General features: G+C 42.6%; 1 protein-coding gene across 4 annotated transcripts in view; it reads right to left on the bottom strand.

Moving 5' to 3' along the window:
• tenm4 (teneurin transmembrane protein 4) overlaps window positions 1–22,849 on the bottom strand; it is a 353,388-nt gene that overhangs the window by 168,678 nt on the left and 161,861 nt on the right. For all 4 annotated transcript variants that reach the window (XM_060944153.1, XM_060944154.1, XM_060944151.1 and 1 more), the window contains 5 exons: window positions 19,429–19,643; window positions 18,471–18,687; window positions 4,651–4,752; window positions 3,046–3,240; window positions 902–1,102 (listed from right to left, as the gene is read on the bottom strand). In XM_060944153.1, the coding sequence (XP_060800136.1) occupies window positions 902–1,102; window positions 3,046–3,240; window positions 4,651–4,752; window positions 18,471–18,687; window positions 19,429–19,643 (930 nt within the window). The remainder of the gene's footprint in view (window positions 1–901; window positions 1,103–3,045; window positions 3,241–4,650; window positions 4,753–18,470; window positions 18,688–19,428; window positions 19,644–22,849) is intronic.

Raw genomic sequence — 22,849 nt, forward strand, 5'->3', positions numbered from 1 at the left:
AGGTCTGAGTCATAGCATGTGAAAATAAAAGCGGCTTTAGATTAGGGGAGACAATTTTATCCATTCATGCCCAGCATGACTGATAATCTTTTATCCTCAAAGAATTGGAAAGCATCCAATTCTTCTTAAATAATCAATGACTATGGTGCTAACTAACATTGGAGTCATGTCCTCACCACCTTTTGGATATGCCTGCTTTTGGCTTCACCACATTTTGAAAGTGTAGTCTGTTAAAAATCTTTTATATAAATGCATGAGACAGAAATTTGACAAATTGCTTTCTATAACTATCAGTTTCACAAAGTGGCTTCTGTAATAATTTCTCCTCCATGATAAAACTCTCACATCACATCAGCTATAAATTAACAACATGAGTGAGATTCAATCAGGTTTCTTTTCCTGGGTTTCATGTTTGCGTCACACATGGAGATATGATCACGTTGATGAATCATTAAATAAAACTATAATTGTGACATTGTAGCAGCTGGAAACATAAAGTTAGGCACTATACCGGCTGTAGCCGTCATTAAATTGGGCAATTTAATCAGGCAGCAGTATCATGCTCTTTGGTTTACTCCCTTTTTTCTTTCAGGCTCAGCGTCAGGAAAAAAGAGGTGGTGTAAACCATAGCAACAACATTTTAAAAGCCTTATAAAAATGTCCAATACTCCACGATTGCTAAAGAGTTTAAAGTATGGTGTGGGTTAAGCAATGGTTTCAGCAGAAGTGTAACCATTCCTTCAGAAACCCTGAACTGGTCTGATTTCTAATGGATCACATTAGTTAACGTTGTCAACATTTTACTCCCTAGCTGTGATTAACATTAACACTGCTTTAGGTGACTGAAGTAGCCTGAAGTTTTTTGGGGGTTTTTTTTTCGCTCATTTGTAACAGTACTGACCTGTTGAGCAGTCGTGCCCGGTCCAGTTAGGGTCACAGTTGCAGGTGCCCGTCTCTGCCAGGAAGGCTCCATGACCTGAGCACTGGTCCATGCAGGATGCCCGTGGACTCTCACACCCAGAGCCTCCCCAACCCACAAAGCAGTGGCACTCGCCGCGCACACACACACCACGGCCTGAGCATGTGGGGTCCAGGCAATCCACTGTGAAGAATAATAAACAACGATTTGAGCCAGAAAAAGCTGCCCAAGCTAAAATAAACACACATCACAGTGTGGAACAGGAACACAGAGACAGGGGAGAAAGCGTGGTGGAAAAAAAAAAAAAGGAGCTAGAGTGCATATTTGTCTTTGGCAAATACGAATTCAATTCTTAGAATGACATTTTCTATGCTTTTGGAATAATATACTTGGTGGGTTTTCCAAGCTTTTCCTCTGGGAACCTCTTGCACAAGGATCTCTCCATATTCCCAGCAATTCTTTTTGTTACATCTGGACAGGAAAGAGATTTTAAATCTGGTGAATGAAACAGCCACTTCTATAGTCATTCCTCATGTCACCAGGTGGAGTAGAGCGCTCTCTCTCTCTCTCGGTAATGAGATTTCTTCTCATTGCCAAGAATGGAGGCTGCAGCCAATGCATACTGGGATAAATTGAAAAGCGGCACTGGACATGGACTCTTGCTCACAACTGAATCCAGAAAACCAAAAGCAGCATGGAATGCAAACAAGGTGTCTGTTTCAAGGCTCAGGCCTGATGAGGAAAAAAAAAAAAAAAGCACACGCTCCCATCCTCACACATTTACTGCTCTTTATTCCACTATATCTCCTGCCTGACTCATGCCGCTTGATCCTTCTATCTCTCAACCTCTGGCAAAAAAGAAAAAAAAAGGCAGAAAGTCTGTTCAGTTGCATGCTAATGATGGCTAATGGTTGTTTAATGAATACTAGAGACCTCGAGAAAGCTGGCGAATGTGGCCTCGGTTAACGAGGGGACAAGAACCATGAGAGAAAAAAAAAACTCAATTAGAAAATAATAACAACAACAAGAAATGGGATCTCACAGATGGAGAATGTACAATGTAGGGGAACCCATAGGGGGCTGGAAGAGAGGCGTGCAGTATGGTGGCTTCGCTTTTTCACAACATAAAAGGACAAGGAAGGCCTTTCTAGACAAACAGGAGGTATGGCCTCTTAGCAGATGGCTTGGGCACAAGGCTGAGATCATAGGCTAACTGACAGGAGCTACTCTCCTGGCAATTAATCATCACTGCCTGAAGGTCGCAGGGAAGAAAGGTAGGACCCTTAAAGGGCCAGCAGCTCTATTCTCTCCCTCTGTCTGCAGACTGTGCGACCCAAAATAGAATGTGCGGTGGGGATCAGAGGTGTCAAACCCTGCATTTATCAAAATCAACTGCTCTATTTTTCATCTTGAAACGAGAGCCATCAAAAGGTGCCAAATACAATGGGCAAGCTCAATCTTATCTCTCAGCGCCTTGCTCTGGGCCTCTCTGCCAGGCCACTGGGACACCATTAAAAGATTAAAGTCACAATTTGCCTCTGTGCAAAACTTATTGGATTTCACAGAAGAAAAGGGATTGTTTTGCTGCATAATGGAATGTCACGAAGCCCTCCAAAACATCCATAATATATGAAAGAGAAATGAGGCCAGAGAAGCTACACCAGCTTATCAAAAAGAGATCACTATTGGGCTTGGCTCCAAAAACTGTGAGGTCTAAAATATTCAGGAACAGTGTATAGGCTGGCCCTGGAAAAGCTCCATAAGCGTACCAGAGGCCAGAGTCTTTCTCTATATTATAGCTCTGTGCTTGGCGATGCACAAATGTTGCGTTTGACTAGTGGAGAGACAGAAACATTTTGCCTAACTAGTCGTTCAGCAGGCTGCTGCAATCAGGTAAGCCTCATGCTGGGTAATGTGAGGGGAGGGTGAATTCACCTGGGAGCTAACGAATTAATGGCATAAAACTAAATGATACCTTCGGCAGCAATTTGCTACTGAAATCCCTTTTCAATATGGTCCGAAGCTGAACCGGAGCATCTTACCCAGGCCCAGGCTCAGGAAAAGAGGAAACATTGACTGAAAATATTCTCAAAAGCAGATCACACTGATCAGCAGGATGCTCTTACATTCCTCACAGTTCTCTCCTTTGTAGCCTGGATTGCAAATGCAGGTCCCAACTATGCATGTCCCATGTCCACTGCAGGTCACGTCGATGCACTGGCTGGTGGGAACATCACACTCCGGCCCTTTCCAACCACTGTGGCACATGCAGCGGCCTTTCAGGTACTGACCATTTCCACTGCAAAGAACTGGACAGGAGGCTGTAAGGAGTAAGAGCAAACACAAATACGCTTCATTTCATCATTTAAGTGCTGATAGTGACTACAGTATGTAAAATCATGTTCAAACTCAACAAGCTCAAGGTTTCATGAAGGATTTTTAAAGCCAGCTTTCTAGTATATTCTACATTATAAAACAACAAGAGTGCCGTGAGAGCACAATATCCCGCACTGGCAACTAGGCCATAACTCTGGTAAAATGCGACTGAATTGAATGAAATTGCAATATGCATATTACCGACATATAAAGAATTCTGTCAAGTTTCATGAAATTCCTCCAAAAATTGTGAGAGGAGTTGATTTCAGAAGGTGAGTACCCTTCCCGGGATGGATGGACGGACGGACGGATATTGCCATGACATGATCCCCCTTCGGGCCTTTCGGCCAGCGGGGGATAAAAATTGTGAAGGAAGTTGATTTCAGAAAGTAAGCACACCTTGATGAAATTGCCAAAGTACAAATTTGTCCATAATCAAGGGCATAACTCTGGTAAAATTTGCCCAAATTAAATGAAATTTCAATGTGTGTACTGTATAACTGTCATATAACAAAGCCTTTTACCAAGTTTGGTGAAATTCCTCCACAAATTGTGAGAGGAGTTGATTTCAGAATAACATACACCCTCGTGAAATTGTCAAAGTACAAGTTATTGAATCAAGGGTCAAAACTCTGGTAAAATTTTCACAAACGAAATTAAATTGCAATATGCGTATTCACCTTCAAATTAACTGCTAATCCTAGAGGTTCACATACTTTTGCCACTCACAGATATGTAATATTGGATCATTTTCCTCAATAAATAAATGACCAAGTATAATATTTTTGTCTCATTTGTTTAACTGGGTTCTCTTTATCTACTTTTAGGACTTGTGTGAAAATCTGATGATGTTTTAGGTCATATTTATGCAGAAATATAGAAAATTCTAAAGGGTTCACAAACTTTCAAGCACCACTGTATCAATGCCTCTTGTCAAGTTTCGTGAAATTCCTCCAAAAATTGTGAGAGGAATTGATTTCAGAAGGAAAACATTCTCTCATGAAATTGTCAAATTATATTTTTTAATATTTTATAACTTTTGGCCAGCGGGGGATAAAACCGACTAGAGCTTGTACCTGTAAATGTGTTGGTTATATCACATTGGACATTATTTGATGTTGACTTAATTTTTATTTTTTATTTGAAGGAATATAGAAACAAAATCTATCAATAATAGAAGGTACTATACCACCTTCTACAGTGCTCCGAAAATCTAGACAACGTAAGAAAGGTATTTTACAGGTTAATGTAGGTGGGCTGTGCAAATATTTAATGCTATATAGCAGAGGCAGAGACAGAAAGAAGAAGGAAGAAGGAAGAAGAAGAAGGAAGAAGAAGAGAGAGAGAGTTCTTACCCCTGCTGCAGTCTGGTCCTCTGAAGCCCAGAAAACAGTGGCAGGTTCCAGCGATGCAGTCTCCATTACCGAAACAGTTACTGGGACAGTCATCTATTGAGTCTAAAACCAAATCAAACACAACAGTGTCTGTCACTGCAGCTCACAGTATCCATCAATAATCTGTTAACAAATACATTTCTGCCTGCAGAAAGGCTTTTTCTATTGCGATGCCAAGTTTATCCTCAAACTAAAACAGATTTTCCTTCAACAACCTCAAACAAACAGATGTAGTTTTCCTTCCCCAGGAAAGTTCTAGCAAAACTGTCTTTTAAAATTAGAAGGGTCTGTCGCTTATTTTAATCCATACAGATGCTAAATATATGTGCATATACACCAAAAGCCAAAACATACATTGTTAGGCCCCGGTCACACCGCCCGAACTTTGCTGGAGCGTTCCTGGAGCGGTGAAAAAAATTCATCACCGCTCGTAACCGTTCACCACCGTTTAACAAAAGTTGGCCCCCATTAAAGCAACGCCGTATACGCTCGGCCACCGCTGATGTTTCTCGAGGGGCCCTTCTACCGCTCCGAAAGTTTTGAGCTGCACAAAATATTGCGAGCGGTGAGGAGGGGGCAATTTTCCGCCCCGGCAAAGTTCACCCCCACTCCACCAACGCCCAGTCAAAGTTTGGCACCGCTAGACGCAAGTTCGTGGACGCTTGGGTCCGCTAGGCCAACGCAGAAATCTTGAACGCTGGACCACCGCTGCTTCGCCAGCGTTGCCCGGGTGGCGATTAAACGTTGCACAAACTTCGGTGGAGCGGTTGTAAGCGTTTTACGAGTGGACACGGGGTTGCTGGAACGGTGTCGGGCGTTGAAGCAGCTATCCATGGCAGCGATGAACTTTGGTTTGGCATTGGTATAGAGGTGTCGGAGCGGGACTAGAATTTGGCTATAAATATGGGGAGAAATGGACCAGGAGCTCATTTGGAATCGAGCTGCCGTTGAGTTCAGACCTCATCTATATCGAATTTGCTCAAAGTTACAGTAAAACTGTATCACCATGGATGCTGAGAGACTTGCTATGATTGGTGCTAAACCAACTTTATACCCCCGCCGAGCCAAAGCCCGCATGCGCAGAACGCCGCTATACCAACACTCGCGTCACCGCTAAACCAACGCTCGCTACCGCTAAACCAACGCTAAAGCAACGCCCGCTTCAGCGGTGCACCGCTAAGCCAACGCCCGTGTTTTCGATTTTTTTCCCATTTTGTGCGCGGTGACGAGCGTTGTCGAAATTCGGCCCCCCCTCCCTACCGTTCAAGGAACGCTCCAGCAAAGTTCGGGCGGTGTGACCGGGGCCTTAGAGTGACACCTGTCAAGGGGTCAAGCAGAGGAACATCATGACACAAAAAAGCACCATTTTAGATCCGGAGAGGCCGCTGCGTCCTACCGCCGCGCCGCCATCTTGTTTTTCTTTTTTTCTTGTCCGTTTATTGTCTCTCTATTGTGTCATTTATTGTCTGCAGTGTTGCACTCTTGCACTTTATGTTGTTATATGTAGATTTGTAGTCCTGTGATGTTTAATGTGGCACCATGGTCCTGGAGAAACACTGTTTCGTTTTAACTGTGCACTGTACCAACTGTATATGGTTGAAATGACAAATAAAAAGACCTTGGGTGGGATATATTCAGCAGCAAGAGAACAGTCAGTTCTTGAAGTTGATGTGTCGGAAGCAGGAAAAAAATGGGCAAGCGTGAGGATCTGAGTGACTCTGACAAAAACCAAATGGTGATGGCTAGATGACTGGGTCAGAGCATCTCCAAAACAACAGGTCTTGTGGGGTTTTCCTGGCATGCAGTATTCCCAGTTTACACCTCTTCATGGCAATGGTATTCCCTAATGGCATTGGTCTCTTTCAGCAGGATAATTCCAAATTCCCCAGAGCTCAACCCAATCAAATACCTGTGGGACGTGCTGGACAAAGAGTCTGATCCATGGAGGCAACACCTCACAACGTACAGGACTTAAACAACCTGCTGCTCACGTCTTAGCGCCATATACCACAGCAAACCTTCAGAGGTCTCGTGGAGTCCAATTTATGTAACATATGAGGTACCGGTACAGAGTACAGTAAAGTTTGACACCCTCATGGAGTTCTGAATGGAAAATGTAGTGAAGCAGCTTTGGGACCAAAAGGTTGCTGGTTCAATTCCCCGGATTTGTTATTTCACAAAATGTCTTACTGCTTTAAATCTAATCTCTTTTTTCAGTTAACAAATTTCTTTATGCAAAATTCCTTTTGTACTCCATTTCAAATTAAAGCAGCGGCCCTTGTCCGTATTGTGTATACTGACATGCTGCGGATAATGTTTTAATTTTCTACGTATATAAAAGGGTTTACTTTCACAGAATGGATATATTTTAAAATATATATTAACATTTGGCACAGCATGGTGGTGTAGTGGTTAGCACTGTCGCCTCACAGCAAGAAGGTCCTGGGTTCGAGCCCAGCGGCCGACGAGGACCTTTCTGTGTGGAGTTTGCATGTTCTCCCCGTGTCTGCATGGGTTTCCTCCGGGTGCTCTGGTTTCCCCCGCAGGTTCGGCTAATTGGTGGCTCTAAATTGACCATGAGTGTGAATGGTTGTTTGTGTCTATGTATCAGCCCTGCGATGACCTGGCGACTTGTCCAGGGTGTACCCTGCCTTTCGCCTGTAGTCAGCTGGGATAGGCTCCAGCTTGCCTGCGATCCTGTAGAACAGGATAAAGCGGCTACAGATAATGGATGGACGGATGGATTTTCCTATGTAATATTGGAGTACAAAACTGAAGGGAACATAAATTTCATGTTCACCTGCAAGAACATAATGGCATTTATTCCTAAAGTATAATAAGCATGTTGAAAAAGCTGATATTTGAGTGTAATACTCAGACTGTCATATGTTAATTTTCACCTGTATGTTTTTTTTTGTTGTTTACAGTAATATTTATAGACATACCTATCTGTCATAAACACCAGCAATGTTATGCAGTAACACCCCCCCACACACACACACACTCTCTCTCACACACACACACACACACACACACACACACACACACACACACACACACACACACACTCTCTCTCTCTCAAACCTATTCATGCACAAATACTTGCCATCACCACACATCCCCTGTGATTTGGAGGTCATTCTATACATTCTCCACACTTCACAATTCCAGTAGTGGCTGTATTTCTAAATCAGACGAGGCAGTAAAAAACAAATGGCAAGGAATAACATGTCCTCTCTCCAGGCCCTCGGGACTGTTGGCACTCCTTGAGCCATAATCAACCTGAACAACCCTTTTTTTAGCCGAACAAAGGAGGGGATACGTGAACCTCCTCACAGTCCTTTGTCCATCCTCAGGAGAGCCAATCACCATGAAGAACGCAATAATGCAATAGGAGGATAAAAAGAGCTGTGGCTGGAGACAAGAGAAAGCAGGCACCTCCAAAGTGAGTTAAACGTGCATTTTTTACATTCATCAGCCACCGTTTGAGTGGAATGATGCAAGAAGAAGAGGTGATAAGAGTCCCTATCCCCAGGGTGTCCCATCAAAACTTTGGTGGAGTGTTTGATGGTCTCTATGACTGAGTTCTCACTCGAAGGCACGGGCTGCTTGTCAGAGACCTGTGGCACCAGGGAGTTTAGTGTTTGCGAGTGTATAATAAGATGCATACAGAAATGTGAAGCTTCACAGCTTTGCCATTTGAAACGTATCCAAGAAATACAATTATGCACATTTGACTCCTCAGGCGAATCTCGTCTCGAACTGTATTAAGTAGAAAGGTGTTGGGGTAGGCTTTGGTTGCCAAACTGCCAACATCAAGCTGCATCAAGAGAGATACATATGTTTAAGAATTCATGTATCACATGCTCCACTTACCCACCCAGCTACGTTCAGGTCCTTAAAACTCTAAGATCTGAAACAATGTAGTGCCTTCATGTTTTATTCAAAATAAATAAGTGCACTCTTTTCCTGAATGGTTCTCTGGCTCCCTAACAGTCTGACAAGCCAGACTATCACTAGTTGAGTTGTTAGCTGACTTCATTTAACATGGCTTTCCTAGGAAGCAGTTATTTGATGGACACTGCAAATGACCAATCACAGACCTTTGTTACTGATGTCTTGTAAAAATGGCGCCACAGTGTTTTTCATAGCCGGTCTGCAAACAAGGCTACATCCACACGACAACGGCAACGAGATTTTTTTTTTTTAAATATTGCGTCCACATGGGCAACGGATCAGTAAAATATCAGGTTCATATGGCAACGCAACGCTTGCTGAAAACGATGCAATATACATGCCACACCTCTACGTGCGCGGTAAGACGGTCCCATCGGAGACACCAGAACAATAGAAGAAGTAGACGCATGAGCATAAACCCCTTCTTCTGTAGCATTAGCCACAAAGTTTTGATTATTAATCAGTAGCATAAAACGAAAGACGCGGAAAGAGGAATGAATGGGGGTAGATTGAAGCCGGTACGCCAACATTCTGATATCCTCCAGAATTCTTTAATGGTCCGGAATAAATTGAATGCTACACGTTGATGGATTACTTTGTTCTTCTGCGCCCTTTTTGAGGAATGTATTGTCGGACTTAAACCAACATCTGAAGAGGTGAGATCGCTCCTTTTTTTTTTCCTATTTTTGCTGGCGGGATTGTTTTTGTTTTTGGAAAGCGCACGGGCGGTGCGCGGTTTGGTTATACTCAGTACTTCCGCAGTGTTTGGACTAAAGACTGTGCCCTAAGGGCTATTCTCTCACTCTCTCTCTCTCTCTCTCTCTCTCTCTCACTTTGCACCATTACACAATAAATATTCACAGTGAAAATATTTTGTAAGCGCGTTTCATGAACCAAGTTATAGGATTTGTTGACAACTCACATCGAGTTCGTTACACTTCTACCCGGCGTGAAGCACTGACAGTCATGTGGTTGTGACGTCATCGTAAACAAATCCGTTCTACTCATCCAGACGACTTCGCAACGGGGCCGTTGCCAGATTTTTCCACTCTGGAACCCGTTCTCAAAAGATTTCGTTTTGGGGCACCCAAAACGCTGGTGCCGTGTGGACGCCAGGCCGAAACAATAAACAATTTTATCAGATTCACCTGAATCTGTTGCCATATGGACAGGGCCCAAGTCAATATCTTGCAAACCATTATTGTTAAACCCAGTACTGGATTTTGTTTTGAAAAACAAAACAAAACAAAACAAAACAAAAAAACTCATCAGTATCACTGGGGGGGAGCTGTGGCCTAAAGGTTAGAGAAGCAGCTTTAGGACTAAAAGGTCGCTGGTTTGATTCCCTGGACCAGCAGGAATGGCTGAAGTGCCCTTGAGCAAGGCACCTAACCTCTACTCGCTCCCTGGGTGCTGTAGTATAGCTGCCCCCTGCACTGGTATGTGTGTGTGCGCTCACATGTGCATGTATTCACTGCTTCAGATGGGGAGGAAGAAATGCAGAGGAGGAATTTCGCTGTGCTTGAATGTGCATGTGACAAAAATAAAGGCTTCTTCTTCTTCTTCTTCTTCTTCACTGTTTTCAAAGGTTCTGACAAAAACTAGTGCACAGAAACGTGCATATATAAAAATGTAAAGAGTAAAAGAGATGGCAGTATAACTGTAGTTATTCTATCCACATTCACTGGATATGAGCAATCGTGCACTCTGACTGGCTACTCTACTACTAGGATATCAGCTCATATACTGTGAGTAGGGAAAAACAAAATGGCAGCGCGTGTTGCTGAACCAACCGAGGACGAAATAAAAACTCTCCTTGAAAGTAAAACCCCCAAAAATATTTTAAAAAGCAACAAGATATGGAATAAACATATTTGATGGCAAGAATGTATCTTTTTTATTTTTCAAGAATTATTCTTATAAAGTTTTTATCCATTGAATTTGCAATAAATAAAAATAAAAAAAGCTCTGTTTCTCAAAATCCAGTGAATGTGGATAGAATAAAACAGTTATTCCACTCAATCTCGTCGTACATGGCTTATAGCCAACTCGGCGTATATCAGCTCATGTACGACTCGATTTCGTGGAATAACTGTTAATTATTTTTTTCACGGTACGGTTTCCATCAAATCCTGCGCTCTGATTAGCTGGCGAGCGGGTCCGTATCCTATGATACGGACCCAAGTTACGGACCCCGGTTATGGACCTCTGGTGACTTGTTCGTTCACAACAACAACAAACATAGTAGCATTTTTTGTCAACATTTATCTTTTTTTATAAGATTTATTTATAAGATTATCAAAAAACTTATAACTTTTTGCCAGCATTTCTCAGGAGAATAGCATTAATTTTACAGCATGGATAGCGATAACGACAGTCTTCACAGCGAAAGCGAGTTTTACTACCCTGAGGAAGAAGAAATAAAAGAAAACATTTCAGGAGAAAGCTAAAAACCTCTCATTGTTGCTAACGGCGAGCAAAAACATGGCTGAATCCTGAATGACTCGATTTTGTATAAATAGGGGACTACATAGGCGGCAAAATGTAGTTTTTTTCCTGCCATGGAAGTGCACTTGTATACCGAGGAGGAAGCCATTTGCATTACAGCCGTGAATGAGGATTCAAAATGGCGGCTCGGCTCGGTTTTCCCTTTCGGGCGCTCTCGTTTTCTGTTAGAATTTGGTAAAGAAAAAAATAAATATATTATTTACCAGCTCAAGGTCGATCCATATGGTGAAATACCGTGACCTCGGCCTCGGTCAGTACTTTCAAGACCTCGGTCATGGTACAACCCCGATTCCAAAAAAGTTGGTATAAAGTACAAATTGTAAATAAAAACGGAATGCAATGATGTGGAAGTTTCAAAATCTCATCTCATCTCATTATCTCTAGCCGCTTTATCCTTCTACAGGGTTGCAGGCAAGCTGGAGCCTATCCCAGCTGACTACGGGCGAAAGGCGGGGTACACCCTGGACAAGTCGCCAGGTCATCACAGGGCTGACACATAGACACAGACAACCATTCACACCTACGGTCAATTTAGAGTCACGAGTTAACCTAACCTGCATGTCTTTGGACTGTGGGGGAAACCGGAGCACCCAGAGGAAACCCACGCGGACAACATGCAAACTCCGCACAGAAAGGCCCTCGCCGGCCCCGGGGCTCGAACCCAGGACCTTCTTGCTGTGAGGCGACAGCGCTAACCACTACACCACCGTGCCGCCCAAGTTTCAAAATTCCATATTTTATTCAGAATAGAACATAGATGACATATCAAATGTTTAAACTGAGAAAATGTATCATTTAAAGAGAAAAATTAGGTGATTTTAAATTTCATGACAACAACACATCTCAAAAAAGTTGGGACAAGGCCATGTTTACCACTGTGAGACATCCCCTTTTCTCTTTACAACAGTCTGTAAACGTCTGGGGACTGAGGAGACAAGTTGCTCAAGTTTAGGGATAGGAATGTTAACCCATTCTTGTCTAATGGAGGATTCTAGTTGCTCAACTGTCTTAGGTCTTTTTTGTCGTATCTTCCGTTTTATGATGCGCCAAATGTTTTCTATGGGTGAAAGATCTGGACTGCAGGCTGGCCAGTTCAGTATCCGGACCCTTCTTCTACGCAGCCATGATGCTGTAATTGATGCAATATGTGGTTTGGCATCGTCATGTTGGAAAATGCAAGGTCTTCCCTGAAAGAGACGTCGTCTGGATGGGAGCATATGTTGCTCTAGAACCTGGATATACCTTTCAGCATTGATGGTGTCTTTCCAGATGTGTAAGCTGCCCATGCCACACGCACTAATGCAACCCCATACCATCAGAGATGCAGGCTTCTGAACTGAGCACTGATAACAACTTGGGTCGTCCTTCTCCTCTTTAGTCCGAATGACACGGCATCCCTGATTTCCATAAAGAACTTCAAATTTTGATTCGTCTGACCACAGAACAGTTTTCCACTTTGCCACAGTCCATTTTAAATGAGCCTTGGCCCGGAGAAGACGTCTGCGCTTCTGGATCATGTTTAGATACGGCTTCTTCTTTGAACTATAGAGTTTTAGCTGGCAATGGCGGATGGCACGATGAATTGTGTTCACAGATAATGTTCTCTGGAAATATTCCTGAGCCCATTTTGTGATTTCCAATACAGAAGCATGCCTGTATGTGATGCAGTGCCGTCTAAGGGCCCGAAGATCACGGGCACCCAGTATGGTTTTCCGGCCTTGACCCTTATGCACAGAGATTCTTCCAGATTCTCTGAATCTTTTAATGATATTATGCACTGTAGATGATGATATGTTCAAACTCTTTGCAATTTTACACTGTTGAACTCCTTTCTGATATTGCTCCACTATTTGTCGCCGCAGAATTAGGGGGATTGGTGATCCTCTTCCCATCTTTACTTCTGAGAGCTGCTGCCACTTCAAGATGCTCTTTTTATACCCAGTCATGTTAATGACCTATTGCCAATTGACCTAATGAGTTGCAATTTGGTCCTCCAGCTGTTCGTTTTTTGTATCTTTAACTTTTCCAGCCTCTTATTGCCCCTGTCCCAACTTTTTTGAGATGTGTTGCTGTCATGAAATTTCAAATGAGCCAATATTTGGCATGAAATTTCAAAATGTCTCACTTTCCACATTTAATATGTTGTCTATGTTCTATTGTGAATACAATATCAGTTTTTGAGATTTGTAAATTATTGCATTCCATTTTTATTTACAATTTGTACTGTGTTCCAACTTTTTTGGAATTGGGGTTGTATTTCACGATACGGACCTCCCAGCTGGTAAATGACATACCGTATATGTATTGTAATAGTTGTGACCAGTGGAGTGCAATACACATCATACAATCCGCAGTCAGTGTCTCTGAGGCTAAAAGCCAATTTATACTTCTGTACTGAATCAGCGTCATAGGTACACCGTCGACGTTTTTACAGAGTGCAGCATTTATACTTGCACGAAGGTACATGTCTCCTCTAGGAAGCACTATTGCATGAAGCATACCAGAATTTATTGCTTTTACACATAGTAGAAAAGCGAAATGCAAGTTTCCATGTTTTTCACTGTAAGAATAATGCACAGAAAATAAAATGGACAATTTTTTTTTTTACAAATTTACTCGGGAAAAATAAACCTCACATGATTAATAATAAGCCAAAGTAAATTCTCACTGAAAGCATTTCTGACATGTTTTAACTCATTTGTATCCAGTATGACAGGCTCGAAGTAAGAGTCCCACTCAGGAACAAGGTACTAAAATAACAGCAGTATGTTTAAATCCACAGGATTAGATGCAGGATTAAACGGGCCGTTTTAACCCCTTCAGACATAATGTGTACGATTGTACACATGAAGTTCCATAGCATTTTTCCTTGTGTCCGAAGGGGATAATGATCTGCAGGTGCTATACAGCCTCACACTTTATATGTTTATATTAACACAATATCGTGATAGTAGATTTCCAATTTTCACGGAGATGGAGCAGCTGGAAATGCGTAGGAGGAAATGTGATTCTACCAAGTGGCCCAATCACAGTCGTTGCCGTGACGTGTAGTTGCATTTATGGAGAGGTGTGGTCAGGCTATGGTATAGAGCACGGTGTGGGGAAGCCATGGTCTAATGGTTAGAGAAGCAGCTTTGGGACTAAAAAGTCATTGGTTTAATTCCCTGAACCAGCAGGAATGGCTGAAGTGCCCTTGAGCAAGGCACCGAACCCCAAGCTGATCTGGGTATGTTTCTCTGGATAAGAGTGTCTGCTACAGTAAATGCTGCACTTTATGGTGTAGCTTTGACCCAGAAGTATAAATTGGCCTTAAGGCTACCTCACAAGCCAGACTTTTAACTCTGTGGTGCATTTTTCTCAATAAATATGGCAAAAAAACATCTTCTTTCACTGGAAGCCACTGGCCTGACACGTCAAACTTTTCTTGTATACCGTCAGAAAACATAAGAGCATTTCATTTTCTTGGTAGGTCTAAAATGTTTTAATAACATTTAATGATGAGAAACCAGTAGTGTAAATTGTCCAAGAAGCGCATTCTGTCACTGGATTAAAAGAAATGTTTTCACATCAGACACTGATCCACTAAAGTGCATTCACATGCAGATGTGGACAGTCAGTGAGATTATAGTTTGTAATGCTCGTACGCAGTGTCTAAGGCTGAGACAGTGACTTAAGTGGATTAATCCATGAAATAAACCCTGAATTACAGCTCCATGAACAACATATTACATACCTGGCCTGAACACAGCATGTTCTAGATACCGTATGAACAATGGATGAGCATGGTTTTGGACAGACTGAGGTGGGACACTGAGCACTGTATTTCTTCAGGGTAAAGGTGTGTGAGAGAACACAGAGAACACAGTCCAAGGACAGACAAATGAGAGTGTGTTCTGGTGAAAAGCAGAAAGGATCGAGCACCTCAGCCTTGTAATAAATGAAGAGCGATGAAAGAAAAAGAGAAGGAAATGGGCTCCTTCGGTTATTTTGATAAACCACTACGGATGAGTGTAGAAATAACTATTTATGAATACAGAATATGACCTGTTCCGGCAGAAATGTCCATTTATTTTTATTCCAATGTGATACACAGAATCAGTGAAGCCACACTACAGTACGTGAAGCACTATTGCATTGAGGTTACAAAAAGTAATTCTATAAATATCTGCTGCTGAAATGCTCAAACAATAAAAGAGTAGCTAATTATATCTAACAATGCCCTCTCCGTCTTAATGTTCATGACCAACGTTCTTATATTTTTTTAGATTTAGGTTATGACTTTTAAGTAACATCTCCTTCATGACTTCAAGAAGACCATCTCCGAAATTAGTAAATGTGAAAGACCTTCTAATCCCAAAATGCTTGAGGATCATCTAAGGCTTTTTCTATTTAACAAGAAAAAAAAAATAGAACAGCTTTCTGAAGGGCATCAGCTGACCCACTTTATCACTACTTTCCTCTCTAGCACTCTCTCTCTCTCAAAAAAAAAAAAAGCCTGATCAACTTTGACTTCAAATCAATCCTACCCAATACCCCTTGCTCCATATATTCCCTCCGGTCCTTCGAGATTGTGCCCTAGACCTCAGGTGGTTTATCAAACACCCTCCCTTTAGAAATCTTCCCTCTGAGGACCAGAGAGCATTTCACTCTGACAGCCCTGCCCTCCTCACCCCCTCCACCATCATCAGCTCAAATATCTACGGCTGGCGAGAGACTGCGCTGATGTCTGTCTCCGGGTGGGTCACGTCTGCTGTGCCTCTTCGACTGAGGACATGCTTCTTCCATCGATCTGCTGTGCTCCTCCCTCGAATAACCTTACTGCACCACCCCTTGCCTGTCACAGATGGACCATGGCCCAGGAGCTTTTAATTAAAGAGCATGTGAGAACAGCTCCCAGCTGCCACCTTTGCGAAAGCCGACACCTCACGCTCCCCCGCCCTCTCTCTGTTCACGCCAATCAAAGATGCTTTTAGCGAACACAAGAGAGAGGACAAAATGAACAAACAGCCTACACCGGAGGAGGCCAGATGTCAGCAGCTGGGCTGCATGGTCACTGTGCCATGCATGAACACTAAAATGAGTATTAAAAAGAGAGAGCTTTATTCTTTCAGCAGCAAGACATGAATGCAAACTGGAAATTATTCTGGGCTCAGGCAGGGAACGGGAGAGGGGCTGAGCAATCAGACGCTTTGAATCTGGGCAGCACTGTATTCAAATCGGTTACGCAAAACAGCAAAACCAGCCTTGGTGAAGACACTTGAACACTAATGGAAGCCTCAGGAACCATCACTTGAAGGAGAAGCAGGGTGATGTGGAGCTCTGTCTTTGTTATCTACCTTGATTGGTGTGTAGAGGCTCAGCCTGCTTGAGATCACACTGATCAGAGCTGAAGAGTGGCAGGTCGGTTAAATAAGTAGTGGGCTGTGCCTGTACATTTCTCTAGCTGCTTTATCTGAGGGGATATTTTAATATTTGAGGACTATGAAGGGGAAAGTGTCTTTGCTAACTGTGAATGAAGAAATGGATTGAGGAGGGAGGGAATCATGACTATCACATGAATGCGTGTGGTAATGATTCTCATCCATATCAGCTTTAAAAGCTTGAACTGTCTCTTGTCATCAGCGCGTCTTTACCAGATGAACTATTCAGTCCATACGGCGAGGTTCTAGGGTTACATGATTTCGACTCAAATGAAATGATGGTTTTGGAGTTATTAAACTGTGATTAATATTTTAGCACAGACACAGCCTCTGGGTTCTCTGTAGGAAACAGAGAGGTTGTCAAACTGGTCAAATGACACCACATGATATTAAAGAAAATCTAAAGCTTATATGTTATATTATTCTATCCACATTTGTTGGATATGAGCAATCACGCGCTCTGATTGGCTATTCTACTACTAGGCTATCAGCTCATATACCGTGAGTAGAGAAAAACAAAATGGCGGCACACATCAAATCAGATATCAAATCAGACTTTATCAAGTATTTAAAAGAAAACAGAAATAGCTAAAAGAATATAGTTTTTCCCCCCCAATATCACCTGTTCCACACTCCAGCCCAGTCGGTGGTGGTGATGCACCTTTAAGTTGGTTTGCCAACCACCAAAAAAAACCCTAAAGAAGAAGAAAATGGTGGAGCGTGTTGCTGAACCAACTGAGCACGAAATACCCCAAAAAATACAAAAAAGAAAACCAAAACAAAGTATGGAAGAAAAGTATTTGATGGTAAGAATGTATCTTTTTTATTTTATTTTTCAAGCATTATTATTATAGCATTTTTCACAAATTGCTATTGTCATTTCGCTGGTTTGTTTACATTCTAAGCAGAAATGATTTTGTCGGACATTTTGTATCAAGTCTTTATCAAATTTGCAAAAAATTAAAGTAAAAATGCTCTGTTTCTCAAAATCCAGTGACTGTGGACAGAATAAAACAGTTATTCCGCTCAATCTCATTGTACATGGCTTATAGCCAACTCGGTGCTACGCGTCTCGTTGGCTATCGGTTCATGTATGACTCGATTTCGTGGAATAACTGTTAAATATTGTACAGTAAAAATACTAACGTTATCTTAGCAGGTGAGTTAGTGCGAGTATGTAACCCAAGAGTGGCAGCAAACCACTGAGCAAGGCCCTTAACTCTCAACTTGGATTGCATTCTTCTCAAATGTATGCTGCATTGGACAAAAAATATACCAAAATCAATAAAGATAGATGGAATGATCCAAGCAAGAAACCACAAAGAAGCCATACTCGCGTGAATTAGCTGAGTTAGCCTTTAACATATTCAAACACAACGGCACAACGGACCACACAGAGAAATTAACCATCAACTCAACATTTCCTGCATTCCTACTAACTCCTAGTTACGTCTCATCTCATCTCATTATCTCTAGCTGCTTTATCCTTCTACAGGGTCGCAGGCAAGCTGGAGCCTATCCCAGCTGACTATGGGCAAAAGGCGGGGCACACCCTGGACAAGTCGCCAGGTCATCGCAGGGCTGACACATAGACACAGACAACCATTCACACTCACATTCACACCTACGGTCAATTTAGAGTCACCAGTTAACCTAACCTGCATGTCTTTGGACTGCGGGGGAAACCGGAGCACCCGGAGGAAACCCACGCGGACACGGGGAGAACATGCAAACTCCGCACAGAAAGGCCCTCGCCGGCCACGGGGCTCGAACCCAGACCTTCTTGCTGTGAGGCGACAGCGCTAAGCACTACACCACCATGCCGCCCTCCTAGTTACGTATGCCAAATAATCCTGCATAAACATTATCTAACATTCTACAGTATAGATTACTCACCTATAGCCGTGGTAAGGAAAGACACCTTCTCTGTTTCCTTTCCATCATTATACACAGCCAGGTGCCAGATGCCCGAGTCCATGTACTGGATGAAACCGGTGTCATGGCTACCAAGGGGCACCAGGCTTCGTGACTGAGTCAAAGCCAGCGGTCCGTCCAGGCTCTGAACCCCCTGAGCCAGGAGCCGCCGTCCATCCAAAAGCTCCACAAAGTCGAACTGGAAACAGAGACAGAGACAAGGAGACCGCAGACAAGTATTAGGATGATACACAATCTCTCTCACGCACACACACATACCGTGGAGCCAACAAAGGATTGATACAAAATGGCCTGCTGCTTGTGTGACAGGCTCAGTGAGATATGCGCTTGTGAGGAGGTTTGCTGCCTGCTTTACTCTAGAGATGTCTGTAAAAAGAAATAATGTGCTGATGGCAAAAAAAAGAAAAGGGGCTGAAAGGAAAGCTAAAAAAGATCAGATAATATTACCTTATTGTTCTTATTCACTCCTGATTACCAAACACAAAGTTAAATTTAAATTGTGTATATATTCCCCTTATCCGATTGTTAAAAAAAATCAATTTAGGTCTGAGAGTAATTTCCAGTAATATAATAACACTGGAACTATGATACAAATCAATAAAGCCAGGTCGACATGCTTGGTGTTCGATACCAAAATGAGGTGTCTGTTTGATTTTACAATCTTTGTGTGTGGATTGTAGCCTACCCTGCAAAATAAAACAAACAAACAAACAAACAGACAGTGCACATTTGCTGCACGTGTAACCTTTTAGCAATAAGCAATTGTACAATAAACAAGCATTGATTTACATGCTCATTAGAAAGACAAAAATATCTGGCATTTATACAAATATTGTGTTCTCGGAGAAGGGATTCGTACTGATCCTCTCATAGGACAAAACGGATTCCTGCAAATAAGTGCCTTGTTTGAACAACCCACCTGTGTGTGTGTAGGAGGAAGGCCTCTTCTTCCATAGATCCCTACCAAGGCATCTTTACTAAGGGACACATTGAACTTGAGGTACATGGGATGGTCGATAAAGACCTGAGACCTCCAGAAGATCCCGGGCGGTATCTGCTGTGTGACCTTACGCCCCACGTCTATCTCGCCCATGTCTATGAAGCTGTCATCTGGGAACAAGCCGTCCATTTTTCCTGTGATGCAAAGCAACAAAATGCCTCCACTGTGATTTAGATAATGCATTTCTAAAAAGGAAGGGGGTGAAGTGTGCCAACAGAATGACCAGAGTGTCACTGATCACTGATAATTCTACTGACAGCCTGGTCTCATTTACACGTAATGACCATTCTATGAGGGAGCAAAGCACGCTTGCCATACCACACCTCTCTTTATGGGACTCGGTGGAAAATGGCAACATCTGCTCGGCCGTGTACACGGGCCAATTTCCGCAATGATGCCACCAAAAACAGACATGCCTGCAAACCGAACCCGGAGGACTCTGAGGCAGTCAGCTCCACAGGCAACACCAGATGGCGGCCCCTCAAAAAACATCATCATTTGCGATGTGTTCAATCCGGAGAGACAAGGTACGTACCGTACGCCCTCCTGCCTTGCAATTTACTGTCGTGGATCATGTGTGAACACATCAACGCCAATTCTACATGATATAATCCTTCACTCGTCCACTTTAAAATTTTAGTAGCTCCAATGTCACACTAGAAAGGTGTCTTTATTGCATTTCTGCTATCTTTCTGTGGCATCCGTCTTTTTTTTTCTTCCTACAAGACATCTTGTTATTTAAATAATAGAAAATCTGGATGCAGGAGGCATTTACATCTTGTACTTATATATCAGCAACACTGAGAATGAATCAGAAATAAGTGCACACAGCATTGAGATGACACTGGACTGATTGGGTGTTTCTGGTGACAACTGTGCTCTGTAAGGCAGAATTACAAAACCTTGCCTATTGATTTCCCTTCAGCTACAGCCGTCACTCACATAGAGACGGGCTAGCGGTGGCCTGGTGCATGTCGCTTTCTCTCTCTATACTGTCTGCTAAATGAAAAAAAGGATGACTCTGTGACTCATCTATATGGTAATGACTGTGATCTCCACCTTTCAGCAAATCAAACAGCTAAATCTGGGCTCTGTTCTGTTTTGAGAACAGAGAAAAAGTAAAACTTTCCCTACTGTGCAGCTCATCGGCATACCACAGGGGTAGCACGCACTTTCTTCAGCTGCCAAGAAAACTAGAATCTAGTTTACCCGATGAAGGGAAACCTTCATGCCTTTTTTGGACACAATACAAGTTCTAGTCCCACTCAAACCCCTGGGTACCTGCTTCCCCAAAGCGGTGTCATCATTTCCTCCAGGGATAAATAATATCCTTAAAATTATCTGGCAACACTGACTGGATTACAATGCAGATCCTGCAGAAAGCTGCCAAAACTGGTCACAGCATGGAGCTGGATGACAAATAATCCTGGATCTGATGAAGTCTTTGAAAAATCAAAACTAAGACGTTATAACGTTGGCCAGTGATGAGCTGCATCAGTGGGGATCCGCTCGGAAATTAGCTGGATATTTTGGAACGCGTGACTGGATTTGTGCCGGCTGAAGGACACTAGTAAAGTTGGCTGTGAAGAAAGTTTTTGGAGGGGGTCAAGTATGATCAGACTAATGAGAGCAGTTCTTCTAGCTTTCAAGCTGCGATTCCTAAACAGGTTTCATTCCATGGACCTCCTCAGTACAGTTTTATGAACATAATCCAGTCATACAAACATTATGCAAAGGTGTACAGGAATAATTTGCTGCTAATTGAAGCCAAAGTACATGTTATTGTTGAATGTTCCAAAACTAGACAACATTAAGTAGGTCTATATTATAGGTCTTTTTATTTGGATAGTGCAATATACATCAACATATTCATTACAGTGCAATATACTTCTTGTCTGCAATGCAGGATGTTTCAAAAACTTGATATCGTTTCGCAATCTAATAACTTTGCCAATTCTCGTTCACTTGACCACAAATTTTAACAGCATGTGTGGAAACAGGTCAAAATTTTATGTTTAATGTTTTTTGTTTTTATCTTTTCAGGTACAGAAATGCCATTCACTGGAAAAGAAAAGGCATTGTGTGTTAGAGTACACTCGAACACAGTCGAACAAGACTGTGCAGCGTGCATTTATGAGCGAATTCTCTAAAAATGCACCAACTGCAGTGCAGATTTGGACATGGCACAAAAAGTTCAAAGAGGAAGACTGTCTGTGTGTCTGTGTCTCAGGCGGCGCGCATATTGAAAATTTGTGAAATCGTTCATGGAATCCACATACCTTTTGAATTTCTCATTCACATTTAGAGGAATAAATCTTATACCGCTCAACATTAAGCGTCTTCAGTTTCATTTGCCCAGACTATGGAGTTTCTGGGATATTTACATCTCAAATAATATAAAAAATTTTTGAAACACCCTGTATATGTATACATATTCTACAGTGTGCATTGTGTGTATATATATATATATATATATATATATATATATATATATATATATATATATATATATATAATATTTATATTATATATAAATCTCCATCCATCCATTATCCATAGCTGCTTATCCTGTGCAGGGTCATGGGCGAGCTGGAGCCTATCCCAGTTGACTATGGGGTACACCCTGGACAAGTCACCAGATCATCGCAGTGCTGACACGTAGAGACAAACAACTATTCACATCTACAGTCAATTTAGAGCCACCTAATTGGACTTGCAAAGACCTGCATGTCTTTGGACTGTGGGGGAAACTGGAGCACCCGGAGGAAACCCACGCAGACACGGGGAGAACATGCAAACTCCACACAGAAAGGTCCCTGTTCCACCGTGCCTCTGCTATATATGTGTGTGTGTGTGTGTGTGTGTGTGTGTGTGTGTGTGTGTGTGTGTACATATTCTGTATATTGTGTATATTCTGCAGAGCACTCCATCATCACATTCTTATTTTATTTTTATTCTATTTATTACGGGTGGTGTAGTGGTTAGCGCTGTCACCTCACAGCAAGAAGGTCCGGGTTCTAGCCCCGTGGCCGGCGAGGGCCTTTCTGTGCGGAGTTTGCATGTTCTCCCCGTGTCTGCGTGGGTTTCCTCCGGGTGCTCCGGTTTCCCCCACAGTCCAAAGACATGCAGGTCAGGTTAACTGGTGACTCTAAATTGACCGTAGGTGTGAATGTGAGTGTGAATGGTTGTCTGTGTCTATGTGTCAGCCCTGTGATGACCTGGCGACTTGTCCAGGGTGTACCCCGCCTTTCGCCCGTAGTCAGCTGGGATAGGCTCCAGCTTGCCTGCGACCCTGTAGAACAGGATAAAGCGGCTAGAGATAATGAGATGAGATGAGATT

The sequence above is a fragment of the Neoarius graeffei genome, chromosome 17 (genome assembly GCF_027579695.1).
Source record: "Neoarius graeffei isolate fNeoGra1 chromosome 17, fNeoGra1.pri, whole genome shotgun sequence".
Lineage (NCBI taxonomy): Eukaryota > Metazoa > Chordata > Actinopteri > Siluriformes > Ariidae > Neoarius > Neoarius graeffei.